At 42.4% G+C, this 14,142-nt stretch overlaps 2 protein-coding genes across 2 annotated transcripts; both read left to right on the top strand.

The window, feature by feature from the left end:
* The first annotated feature begins 631 nt into the window (after positions 1 to 631).
* On the top strand, positions 632 to 5,363 carry LOC129741920 (uncharacterized). Its single transcript, XM_055733735.1, has 2 exons — positions 632 to 1,310; positions 2,629 to 5,363. The coding sequence occupies exons 1-2, from the start codon at positions 632 to 634 to the stop codon at positions 5,361 to 5,363; spliced, it is 3,414 nt and encodes a 1,137-aa protein (XP_055589710.1).
* A 5,068-nt stretch (positions 5,364 to 10,431) lies between these two features.
* LOC129741921 (uncharacterized) lies at positions 10,432 to 12,540 on the top strand. The gene has a single exon (XM_055733736.1). It carries the CDS (start codon positions 10,432 to 10,434, stop codon positions 12,538 to 12,540), a length of 2,109 nt encoding a protein of 702 aa, XP_055589711.1.
* Positions 12,541 to 14,142: the final 1,602 nt, after the last annotated feature.

The raw sequence follows: 14,142 nt of genomic DNA on the forward strand, positions 1-14,142 counted from the left end.
CAAAGACAAACCCCGATACTCTTCTTCCCATTCTGCTGTGTCAGCATCCTATTCTTCCAAAAAAACTTGCGTCGTTTGCAATCTGCAGCACAAAATTTACGATTGCGAAGCGTTTAAAGTTATGACCTTGGAACAGAAGCATGATGTCGTTCGCAAAAATAAACTTTGTTGGAACTGCTTGGCCACTTCTCACATGAGTCGAGAGTGCCAATCCAAAAATTGCCGAAAATGTGGGGATAGACATCACACGTACCTACACCCGTCGTCTCGCGCTGATCTTTCTACGCCATCTCAAACAAAGACAACTTTTTTCCCGCCAAAATCCAAAAATGCTCCATCTGAGAACAACTCTCCCACAAATGCTCCAGAAAAAACTCGCTATCCGATCACCTCTCCTAACCTGCACTTGTCACCAACCCCACCCGATTCAACACCCAGTACATCAACCGCTATGGTAGCTGCACATTCTACGGGCACGAGATCCACAGTTTTGCTGTCAACAGCGGTCGTTTTGGTTTATGGCCCAATCGGACCAACGAAGGTCCGAGCTTTATTGGATTCGGGATCGGAGCTGAATTTTATAACGGAACGAGTTGTCCAGTTATTGAAACTAACAAAAAATAGAGCACAGATGCACATTTCGGGAATGGGGGGAGCCTCTGTCACAAGTCGTTACTCCACCGTCGCAACTATTTGCTCCAGCGATCACTCATATCGCTGTGATCTCTCCTTCCAAATTTTGCCTAAGATTACTGGTAATCTCCCAGCTACTGTTGTAGATACATCAGAACTGCAAATCCCACCGGAACTCAACCTAGCGGACCCCTCCTTTGCCCTACCTCATCGTATCGATATGGTTATAGGTGCTCAATTATTCTTCTCACTCCTTTGTGATGGACAGCGATACATCTCCAACCACTCAGAGGGATTGAGACCTATTCTACAAAACACAGTATTGGGCTGGGTAGTGAGCGGACCGGTACCAATAGCATCGAATTCATCTCACTCTGCGTCTGTTGCCCTTACATGCACCACCGACGATCTAGACTTCCAATTGTCACGCTTTTGGGAGATTGAGCACTGTCCTGAAGCTCGCAGCTTTTCGAAGGAGGAATTAGCCTGCGAGAAACTTTTCTCCGACACCACCACACGAGATGAACTTGGTCGATTTGTTGTTCGTCTACCCACCAAGCCTGAGATGTTGAGTCAACTGGGCGACTCAGCCACAACAGCTTTGGAACGATACCACTGGATGCAGCGTCGGCTCTTGAGAGATCCGAACTTACAAGACCAATATTCACAGTTCATGCGTGAGTACCGTCAAACGGGGCATCATGCAACAGCGGGGTTCGATGCAACATTTATATAACACTACATTGAATCAATTTTTAATTTAATGTATTGTAATAAAGTTATCTTTTAATGATAACAAAATGATGATGACATAATTTCTCGCATCTTAAGCTAGTGGTCTTAAGTTTTTTATTTTTATGTAAAATTTGAAAAATTGAGCAATAAATGTACAAATTTTAACATTTTTTGATGCTGAAAAAAACTTTACCCAGTATGACGGATCGGCTTGATAAAATTACCTACAAACTTTTTACAGGTTTCCTCATATTATACCAACATTGTTGGTGTAAAAATATTTTTCGAACAATCACCCATTTTTTTTAAATGAATATTTTTAATTTTCAGTTAGGTGTCTGGGGTTAAATGCAACAAAATGCAAATCAAAGAAATACCTAGTAAATCTCGTTTCCGAGTGTTGGAATATGAATGTTTTGAATCACGCGTTTGTAAACATTTAAATTTCATTCATCCAAACATTTTTTTTTATGATTTCAGCTTTTAGAATTTTTCGTAGTATTATTTAACCCCTAAATGTATGCAGCATCCTTAATTTCAGAAAAAGTGCGAAAATTTGTTTTTACAGACCCAAACACTACTGCAATTAGTGTTGTCATGCGTAATGGTCTTTAAGACATCGTAAATATATTAAAAATTATGAATTTTCGTACGTGTTCATAAGATTTTTCATTAAAAACAAAGTTTGTTGCAAGTTACCCCATTTTCTAAGAAGGGTGAAAATCGCATGTTTTTATAAAATTAAAAATAACTGAAGAAACCAATAATTTTTTTAACTACGCCAATTTGATGTCCCAGCATCCTTAAAACTTTTGATGCATAAAGGATACGATTAACTGTGAACATAAGTTTTTTAGAAGCTATTGAAGTTGAAAATTGTTGCATGTTGCCCCAGTTGACGGTATATCGAGCTAAACCATATGTCACCAGCAAATACATCTCACCCCAATTCCGTCTTTCTCCCTCATCATGCCGTAATTAAACCCACAAGCACCACGACAAAATGCAGGGTGGTTTTTGATGGTTCAAGTAGAACCTCTACAGGTATTGCTATTAATGATTGCCTTATGGTAGGCCCCACCATACAAGACACCCTAGTAACAATCGTAATTAGATTCAGATTTCATGAAGTGGCACTAGTTGCCGATATAACGAAAATGTTTAGACAAATTTGGATCCATCTATCCGATCGGCATCTTCAACAAATATATTGGAAAGATGAAAACGACATAAATGTAAGACCGTATGTTCTCAACACAGTGACTTACGGCACTGCTTGTGCACCCTATCTTTCAACCCGCTGTTTAAAGCAATTGGCATATGATCACATGATGATTAACAAACACGTAGCCTCTAAAATAAGCACCGACTTTTATATGGATGATCTTATCAGTGGGGATCAAACAGATGACGCAGCAATTAATCTCCGCTCAGAAGTCCAGGGCATTCTGAGATCAGCAGGTTTTGAGTTGAGAAAATGGGCATCAAATTCCCCGGCAGTCCTAGCAAGTATCCCCGAAGCTTTGAGAGATGACCGTTTATTTCTCGACTTAGACAGCTCCCCCTCAATAAAAACTCTTGGACTCATCTGGCAGCCCAAATCCGATTCGTTCCACTTCAAATCACCAGATCTCATTCAAAGTCAGCAACTCACTAAGAGAATTGTTGTCTCTGAGATGGCCCAGCTATTTGATCCGCTCGGAATTCTTGGACCTGTCGTCGTAAAAGCAAAAATTTTCGTGCAGCAGTTATGGAGAGCAAACCTTTCTTGGGATGATCCGCTCCCACCCAACTTGAGTGGCGCCTGGGAGTCATATAGGTCGGACCTTTCAACAGTACACTTGTTCAGTGTTCCTCGACGTGTTCTGGCTAACAACAGAGCAGGCGAAATCCAACTTCACGGATTTTGCGACGCATCTCAGCACGCATATGGGGCGTGCATCTACGTACGAAGCTCAACTGAAGACGGCAACATCATTACCCACCTTCTTACCGCTAAATCCCGAGTTGCGCCTATCCAACAATCCACAATCCCTCGGCTGGAATTATGTTCAGCAGTTTTGTTAGGCCATCTGTATACAAATGTTATTTCTTCCTTGAATCAGCCAACTAAAGCGTTTTTTTGGTCTGATTCAATGATAACGTTACACTGGATTCATCAGCCACCGTCGAAATTCAACATCTACGTGGCAAATCGAGTCGCTGAGGTGCAGCGGCTGACTGTTGGTGGTTCTTGGAATCACATTGCCGGTTTCGAGAACCCAGCCGATATTATTTCGAGAGGTGCTACCCCCCAAGAACTATCTGGTAACACATTGTGGTGGGAAGGCCCACCATGGTTAAAATTGGAATCGACGAACTGGCCACGTCGGTTCACTGTTATGGATTCGTCCCACGTAAAGCCAGAAGATTTGGAGGAGAAGGTACAACAAAAACCATCTCTTGCCGCCGTGACAACTGACACTTACCCGGAGTTATGCGAATATTATTCTTCGTTCGCAAAACTGGTTCGCATTTCTGCAATTTGTCGACGGTTCGCTCAACGATGCCGAAGGCAAGAACGAGATTTTCCACCATACCTTCTTGCTAGTGAGTACCGAGCGGCGCTGATGGGACTGGTAAAATCGGCGCAACAACAAAGTTTTCCTCGTGAATTAGCTCTTGTCGAAGCTGGTAAGAAGTCCGATTTGAGATCGTCACTATTACGACGACTAAATCCAATCATCGACCAAGGTATTCTCCGAGTCGGAGGCCGACTCAATTTATCAAATCTTTCCCATGATAGGAAGCACCAAATTATACTTCCTTCCAACCATAAGTTGACGATTCTGCTTGTTGAATCAACCCACCAAGATTTACTACATGCTGGTCCTAGTTTAATGATTGCTAATATACGAGAACGCTTCTGGCCGCTGGATTTGCGCAGATTAGCACGAAGGACGGTACGCAACTGTGTAACATGTTTTCGAGTGAATCCAACGGTGGAAATTCAACTAATGGGCCAATTGCCACGGGTTCGCATCACTCCAGCTCGCGCCTTTCTCAACACTGGTGTTGACTTCTGCGGGCCAGTACTAATCAAGCTTCCTGTCAGGAGAGGAAAACCTTTCCCCCCGCTGAAGGCATATATTTGTGTCTTCGTGTGCATGGCAACCAAAGCGATGCACCTCGAACTTGTAGGTGATCTTAGCACCGACGGGTTTATTGCTGCTCTAAAACGATTTGTAGGCCGCCGAGGCCTACCCATCAGCCTGTATTGTGACAACACCACGAATTTCACCGGAGACAATCGTGAACTGCGTTCACTCCTATCCCAGTTCATGGACCAACAACACACCAGAAAGGTTGCATCATTTTGTGCAGAAATTTCTATTCAATTTCACTTTATCCCCGCTAGAGCACCATCCTTCGGCGGGCTATGGGAAGCCGCCGTACGCGCCGTCAAGCATCATCTTCGCCGAGTCGTGGGTTTGGACGCCATAACCGCAGAGGCCATGCAAACGGTACTCTGCCAAATCGAGGGATGCCTTAATTCTCGGCCGCTAACTGCTTGCTCGGAAGATCCCGATGATCAACAAATCCTGACCCCTGGCCACTTCCTAATCGGCGATGCACTGAAGGCTATTCCGGAACCTGACCTGTGTGATGTACCAACCAATAGGCTCTCGCTGTGGCAAGCGATGCAGCATAAAGTTCAACGGTTTTGGAAGCTCTGGTCTACTGATTACTTGAATCAACTACAACAGCGCTCCAAAAACTACTTTCAAAAACCTAACGTCGTCGTGGGCAAGTTAGTGCTACTGAAAGAGGACAATTTACCGCCGCTCAAGTGGAGCGTCGGGCGAGTCACCGCAGTGCACCCTGGCGCTGATAACCTAGTGCGAGTCGTCGATGTTAAGGTCCCTTCTGGTGCGGTATACGACCGGCCGATCTCAAAGATCTGCCTGCTACCAATCAACGACGCTGAAGATGGTCCGTCGTCAAACAACGAATGAATTACTTGTGAACTTAAATTTCATATTTTCTTTGAATTGTTATTCCAAAAGCTAGATTAAGAAGCAAATGAAATTGTAAATGTAGTTTTTCGATATTATGGAATAATTATTCCATGGGGCCCGGTATGTCGCGTCTAACGCTTAAAGAACCCCAATCTCAGCTATAGGATTTCTTCTTAGTTGGCTTACCCATCTGGAGCCAAATCAAAGACCTTGATTTCGTATAAATGCCAGGATAATTTCCAACTACACTTCACTTGTATCAAACCGTCGCGAGAACCTATACTCGAATAAAAAGTCTCAAAAATACAACCAGTGATTTCTTCATCTGAAGTGAAAATCCTCCCACGGCGACTCTGTGCCATTCTCGGGGAAAGAACTCTATACAGTCCACTCCTAAAGTTACCGAAGAGGAAGTTGTCCGAACAGGTGGCAATGGAAAATTTCATGTTAGAATTTTGAAAACCGCGGATATAAACTTTTTAAGATCGATTTAAAAAAACTGACCTGTGCAAGATTTAAGCTTGATTTATAGGTGCCTTGAAACGCTCTGAGTTTAGGTTTTTGATGCCTCAAAAATCACCAAAGAGGGGACCAAAGGAAATCTGAAATTGGAAATATTAATTTCTATGACAAATTACATGATTTTTTTGACTCAACAAAGACTTCTGTGATTTTGTTTTTCGAAAAAATCGACCATTTTTTGGAAAACCGAAAAACTCTCAGATAACCGATTTTTAACTAAAAATTTTTTTTCGAGACAACACCAGATCTGAACGTTTTATGCATTTTAAGTCATTTGGAATTGAAATTAAAATTTCGATTTTCCGTTTTTTTGGTCATCCTTTGGTGGTTTTTGAGGGTCAAAACCGAAACTTTGAGCGCTTTGAGCCACCCCTTGTTCGATCTCAACTGTTTTGGTCGCCCAGTTAGGAATGTTGACTTAATACACTAGCCATCTGAACAGTTTGTCCACCGTTGCCTTAATGATGCCAGTTCATTCTATAGTGAAATTTATGTACATTTGAAGCTAGAAAATTGAGACAAAATAAAAGTTTCAAACGTTCCCGAAAGCAATTGTCCTTTTTTCCTGATCCACTGTAGTCTGCCAAAACTATCAAGCTGAAAATTTGCACAGACCAGTTTTTGAGTCAATCTACAAAATGTTTATGGTCGATTTTTTAAACAAGGTCCAATTAATTTTTTTTTCCTGATAGCTTTTAATCTCGTTTGATTATTAACAAATCTAACTTGAAATAATCAAATAATCTTATATTTATTATTTTTACTTGCTTCAGGGTTGACATTTAGAACAGCTTAAAATATTTGTTCTCGTATCAGCTATAAAACGCAAAAGAACAGTGTTGCTTACAAACAGTTTTTGTGCATGTTTTGGTCGTTTTTGTTATTCCTTTGATCTTCATTCGGATAATCAGCATAAAACTTTGCCAAAAACAATTACAAATTATTCCTTATTGAACGAGAGGTTTGGAAGCTATTTTAAAGGAATTGAAGTTGTTTATATGATACTTGCCTGTGCATCCAAAACATCATTTCCTCGTATAAATGACTTTTGTGTCCAAAGTCTGTAAAAAAAACTTTAAATAAATCTGTTAGGCCTAAGGCCTGTCCGTGGATAAATTTTGATTTTGGAAATTAAACAGAATATTGAATTATTATCAAAAAAAATTAATCCAGAAAATGCACATCTAAACGAAATGTTAAGACATGTTTCGAAAAAGTATAACCCAAGTAACATTTATAGTTTAATTGGACTCTTCAAGCCCCTTATTAAACCAAAATTTTATCTAGTAGCCTGCTATAAAACTTCCAATGTTCTTGGGTCACTTTGTGAGAGGAAATATAAGAGAACTAAGATACTATGAAAATAATTTGAGCAATTTGCAGCAAAGCCTAATTTCAACATTAATTTGAAGTTAAAACCTACTAAATTGTCCATTTTGCGGGAAATTTTGCGTTCCAGCGAATCGAAAAATCTGATGGCTAATTTTCCTATCCCTATCTATTTGATAGATTCGGGAATTCCCGGGATTTTCCAACCGTTTTCGGGGATAAGGGTTATCCCGAATTTTCTATATTCCTGGGAATTTCCTGGAAGGACACTCTAATAATTCCGTTGTAGAAAACTAACACGAAGTTTGTATTAAATTTAACAATCATTTCACCAGTATCGGAAAATCTCGCGCGAACACTGTCACCTGAGACCTTTCTTACAACACGTTTTCGCATATTCACCGGGTTTCTTACTTCTTGTTTTTGCAGCCAGCTTCAGTTAATTAGGTCGCTATTGCCTTTGGATCTTTGGAAATAAAAAACCGAAGTGGTCCAGAGTTCAAACAATAATTCGTCACAAGTACCTAAAATCACAGTTTATATTTTACTATAATTCACGCGAAAAGCTTCAACAAGATCTAAGAGACAGAATTTTATCCAGAGTGCCTCAAAACTGCAAGAGTGATCCCTATCTTTAAGTCTGGTGACCAACTCTATGTAAACCAGTGATGCGAATGTCATCCAAAAGATAGTCGGGATCGTGACAGTCGCATAACATTTCCAATGACATTCGAAAAGATCTCAATGACATAGACGGTCAGCCAAAAAATAAAAGTTAAACGACTGGAGGAAATGTCAATCATTTTTGTAATGACAGTCGCTCAGAAAAATGTCATCGAATTATTCATCTCGATAACATTTTTGACTTGTGACCAAGGTTGCCGAAATCACAGAAATATCTGTAATTTCACAGAATTTTGAGCAAATTTTTATCACAGAATCTGTGTCACATAACACAGAATTTTGAAATTTTCGCAGATCTCACAGAATTTTTAAATTTGGAATGCATTTCGAAATTATAATGTTTTTGGACAGTATCGAATTTAGATTGTGTACGATGATGACGCATGCAACTCAACGATCGTACCACAACTGAACCCGAATCAAAAGACCAAACCTCGACAATGCCCAGGAGATCATTTAGCCTAGCTGAGTTGAATTGGTCTACGATCTTCTCACACTACCAACACAGTGCCCACCGCTGATGAGTACTTTAGTGCTCATAAGTAAACCCATCAGTAGTACATAGTACAACAGATTTGGCACCCAACAGCTAACGCGGGAAAAAATCTACAAGCGCTTGGGGTGATACAAAGCCGTCGTTCCAGACCATGATCTCCCTCCAGCCTAGTGGACTATTGTTTTTCATCACCCATTCTCAGCGAGTGCATCATCATCGATCATCGTAGTATCATCACCGATAAGGACGGGTGATAATGACGGCGAAGACTCTCTGGGATGAAAACATCGCGGATGGAACTCCGGAGAGTTCACAATTCACGGCAGCGGTATCGCTCGGTAGCTTTCGGCAGTTGGATTCGGATCTCCGGTGCATGACGATGCACGAAGATAGGCAATCGGCCACTCCAGTTTACAGTTTTTTTATATTAGTTAGCATGTTTAGTTAAGTTTAAAAATTGTTAGATATTAAGAATAAAGTTTATTTAGCAAGTTTGTGTTTCCCTAAAACGCTGGATTTTGTTATTTGTGCCGCGAATAAATCAACTTTACAAAACCCAAAAACGTGCATACTATTGTTGCTTGGCGAACATTCCGTGAACGTGCCCCTGGATAACAAAGGTAGCTACAAGCGGGTCAATGACCTAATCTGTCCACCCGAGGAATTTTTTGGTTTGGTACCCCCCGAACATTGGTCCTTCGAGCCGGATATATGGGGGACACCTTGGATGCTAACCCGTGATTTGGACGCTTTTGGTCGGCCATCGAAATTCCGCCATTGGGTATTGAAACTGCAGGGAACAATAACCCTTTGTACACCGCCATTGCTGGAGGAAAAATCGCGCGCTTGTTCGCATCATCTTTCGGATTCCCGCTTCACTGGACATTTGCGCCCCGAAAAGGTTTCACGTGTAAGTTGAACCCGAACTACATATGTTCAGTCGAAGCTCTCTTAAATGGATTCATGCTAACACAAAATTTACTTCAACCTAAACTTGGTATCAACCGTATGCTGGAGTGAATTGGTCCCACTATCTCGAGTATAGTGGAACAATTCGTAACTGGATATTTGTTGGAAAATTGATCGAGTGGATGGTTCGGGAACATCGGAACACTGAAGCGGCGCCTAAACCTGTTTTCAAAGGTAAATATAATTTACTTCAGTGTATGTTCGGCCGAAGCCATTGGTCTTCATTTTCTTACACCCACATTTCGACGTTTCTTTCCAACAATACCACCGGAGATCATTACCCCGCTCAGAAGCTGGAATTCTGAGCAAATCCGAAAATCGTTAGCCACACCTGGGTGGCACAACCGACGTTTTATTGTTTTCTCGCAACTGGTGCGAGCCCAGATCCATTTGTCACACTCAACCTGGTGCATGCTTCAGGTGTGAATTGGTAATCCGGATCACTCACAGTGATCGAATCGACATCCAGCCGCAATTGGTGCGGTTAGTTGGTTCCTGGTCATCATATCAACCTTCCATCCGTTTGGCGATACCGAAGGCGGTTTCGAAATCGGTGATCAATCGTGCCTGGTCCTACAACAACTACTGGTACAGTGGAGAAACTGGTTCTCACACTAATTGACTGCTCGGCTGTAGTCATTCAACGAGGCGTTCCTTGGCCCTGCATGCTCAGGTCAGCATCATCGTAGCGAAGAGGTGGTGCAGCAATATTTTTTCGTAGGTGAGTTAGAATTCTTGTATATGTTCTGCCGAAGTGGACAGCAGAAATACACATTTTAAATAAAATCATCCTCTTCGACTTACTTGCGACGCAATTCCCTGAGCACAACTGTTCGTTAGAACAAACTGACTCAAGTTTGCGAATTCAACCCTGGTTTATCGGTCCCTATTGGAAGACGGAAGTTTGGCCCCCTATACAATTCATTGGTTGGCGCGAATAATTTTTCTGTGGGTAAATATACTTAGGACAGTATATGTCCAGCCGAACTTGGATCTACTATCAGCAACTACACCACCACTTTCCCCCGCACTTCTCGGTTGCCTGTGAGCTGTGACGTCATCAACATGCCTGCGAAGAAAACCATCAAGGAGCCCATCGAAGACACCAAGGTTCCGACGCTGAGGTACTGGACGGTCCGGTTGAGGGAAATCCAAGCTAACTTCAATGACATCTGGGAGTTTGTAGAGGGTTTCACAGATAATACTACTGCAGCTATGGTGGAAGTTAGGTTGTCCGCTATCGATGAACTTTGGGAAAAATTCTGCGAGGTACTGGTCGAGATCAAATCCCACGACGATTTTGCTGGCGATGAAACGGGTTTCGACAACGAGCGGAAGGAGTTCAGCAATCGCTATTATTTTGCGAAATCCTTCTTGCTTGACAGGGTTAAGGCTTCGAATGATTCTACGGTTCTGGACAACTCGAGTCGCGTTGCAGATTTATCAGCTCAAGGTGGTCTAGATCACGTTCGCTTGCCGCAGATCAAGCTTCAGAGCTTCGACGGAAACATCGATGACTGGTTAAGCTTCCGGGACCTCTACACTTCTCTTATCCACTGGAAACAGGAACTTCCGGATGTAGAGAAGTTCCACTACTTAAAAGGTTGTTTATTGGGGGAGCCGAAGGCCATGATCAACCCTCTGAAAATTACGAAAGCCAATTACCAGGTGGCTTGGGAAATGCTCTTGAAACGCTATAACAATAGCAAGCAGTTGAAAAAGCGTCAAATCCAATCGCTTTTCAAATTGCCCACTCTCACCAAGGAATCGGTCGGCGAATTGCATGTTCTGGTTGAAGGTTTCGAACGCATCGTGAACACTTTAGACCAGGTGGTTCAATCCTCCGATTTCAAGGATCTTTTGCTGGTTAATTTCTTGGTTTCGCGTTTGGATCCCATAACACATAGAGCGTGGGAAGAGAGCTCAGCAGCGGCAGAACAGGACACCTTGCAGGAACTAACTGAATTTCTTCACCGGCGAATTAGGGTTTTAGAATCACTTCCTCCCAAACCATCCGATTCTAAAAACGTTCAACAAGTTTCAACGAAGCCCAAGGTTACCAGAACTGGACATTCAGCGATGCAGTCTTCCGGGATTGTCTGCGCAGCCTGCAAGGAGCGACACTTATTGCATTTGTGTCCGAAATTCCAAAAACTAACGGTGATGGAACGGGATGCCATATTGAAGACGCACAATCTTTGTCGGAACTGTTTTCGGTCGGGTCATCTGGCTAGGGATTGCCAGTCCAAATTTTTCTGTCGGCATTGCCAGGGTCGACATCATTCCATGATTTGTTTCCGGTCAGAGAAAGGGGATCGATTGGCGATCAGCGAAAGGGGTGGGAATTCTACGGCTCATTCTTCACACACCAGAGAACTTCTTCCGGCCAACACGGAATCGGAATCCAAGGTGGCGAATACGGCGGCCACAACTTGTCAAACTTTCAAGGCATTCAACTCCAAAACTTCTCATGTGCTATTGGCAACAGCTGTTGTGCAATTGGAAAACGATATGGGTATTCGGTTCCCCGCTCGAGCGTTGCTCGACTCCGGTTCCGAGAGTAATTTCATAACTGAGCGGTTATGTCAGCGGATGGCGCTATCCAGGAAAAAGGAGGACATTTCCATACTGGGAATCGGTCAAGCGGCTACGAGCGTCAAATTCAGCGTTACAGCGAAACTGTGTTCCAGGACTACTAATTTCTCTCGAGAACTCAAGTTTCTCGTACTTCCAAAGGTCACTTCCAATCTTCCCACCTCGACTATCAACACGGAAACATGGGCGGTCCCTGAAGATATCGAGCTAGCGGATCCGGCGTTCTTTGAATCCAGCAAGGTGGACTTAGTTCTCGGGATCGAATCCTTTTTCGAATGTTTTGTAAGTGGTCGAAGAATTCCCTTGGGCAAGCAGCTTCCTACTTTAACGGAATCCGTATTTGGCTGGGTGGTCTGTGGAGGAGCTGCAACTCCCGGTTCAGCATTCAACGTGCAATGCAACATGTCGGTGAATGAATCCTTAGAGCAACTCGTATCTCGGTTCTGGGAGCGCGAGGAAATTGGTTCGGCGAAAACATTCACCAAGGAAGAAAAACGGTGTGAGCAGCAGTTCAGTTCGACGGTTCAGCGTAGCTCCGATGGTCGATATACGGTGAGTGTTCCGGCGCAGTCACAATGAACAGCGGTCCACAACAATTAATTACGATAAAATACGAAGACATCAATGAATTACAAAGAAAATACGAAAAAATACTATAAAATACGAATGTGAAGTGAAATAGCTTTAAGGGAAGAAATTCTATGTAAATATTATCTACACACAAACATGAATTTCACCGAACACAATTTCACACAACACACAACACAAAACATTGAATTGACAACACTGCACACTCACACCATATAGTTCTAAGAGTGAGAAAAAACATGACGAGAAAGTGATAAGTGAATTCCAATACTAGTATATAAGTGACATGTATGTATTTTTTATGCTTCAATAAAAATCACTTTTCAAACCTATTCGCGCGCAACGGACGTGTTTTTTACCACCCGAAAGTTCGTTCGTTCTTGGTCTTGTTTCGTTCCGCCATCGCTGGTCAAGTTGATGACCCATTGTTGCTTCCTGCTCACCCGTTTTCGTCAGCCGTTTGGGACCCAATTCGTGGGACACTAAGAACGGAATCCTGCTTCCGTACATGGTCCTTCATCCCGGATTGAATCGCGCACGTACCTGCCAGGCCTGGGGAATCATCTTCGGCATTCACCGGCATTCAGCAGCAGAAAGTGCATTTCGATTAGCAGCAGCAGAAGCAATTAATTTGCTCATCAGTACCAGCAGCAGCAGCAATCAATCACAGCGGAACCAACAGCAATCCTGAAAGGAATCATCGTTCCAGTACATTTTGGTAGTTCGTATACAAATTTACTTACTTGTTTTCGACTTCCAGGGGGGTTGGTCATCGGTCCCGAGTGCGTGATTGAGGCTTCTTCGTGAAATTCGACGTCCGACGGAACATTTTCAACTTCGCTGGAAACTTCCCGGGTGAATTTTTTCCGATTTGTCAACATCAACAAACCGTAGGTTGGACCGGTCCGGTAAGTCATATGCCCACTATTCTTTCGCCGGAAACGGTTCCAAGTGAAAAGTTAGCACAATTGGTGCATGTTTCGGATATTTTTTTATCATCGAATATTATTCGTCGGCCATTGCTGTAGGCCATAGAAGATCAATTTAGAGCTCACTATTAACCCTTCAAGTCCCAGTAGCACAAAAAGTGCCTAATTCAAAAATATTTTTGAAAGTTTTTTTTATTTTTGAATTTTTGCGGATCGATTGCGATTATCGATTTTTCGGGTAATTTAACCCTCTCAGTACCACTGGAAAATATTTGAAAACAAAAAAAAAATATTTTTTCGGTATTTTGCGGTTTTTTTTTTGAATTTTTTCTGCTAAGCGATGAAGAAAGAAGTGGAGTTTAAGAAAAACTTGGTGATTTATCGCCAGGCTCGAGATTCAATGGAACGAGCCATGAATTTCATGCAAAATTTCGATCCGGATACGCAAGTTGAGCAAGCTTTAGCTCGAAAAAATGCTCTTGAGAGTAATTATAAGAAATTTTGCCAAGCCTCATTGAATCTTGAGAGCCTTGAGGAGGAGGAAAATACTGAGATAGATTTCCCCAAGGATATGGCTGCTTTTGAGGAGGATTACTTCACGCTTAAAGCGTTTTACGCATCGCTAGAGGTACCCCGCACGCCAGCACCATTGTCAGGTTCATCG

The sequence above is a fragment of the Uranotaenia lowii genome, chromosome 2 (genome assembly GCF_029784155.1).
Source record: "Uranotaenia lowii strain MFRU-FL chromosome 2, ASM2978415v1, whole genome shotgun sequence".
Taxonomy (NCBI): domain Eukaryota; kingdom Metazoa; phylum Arthropoda; class Insecta; order Diptera; family Culicidae; genus Uranotaenia; species Uranotaenia lowii.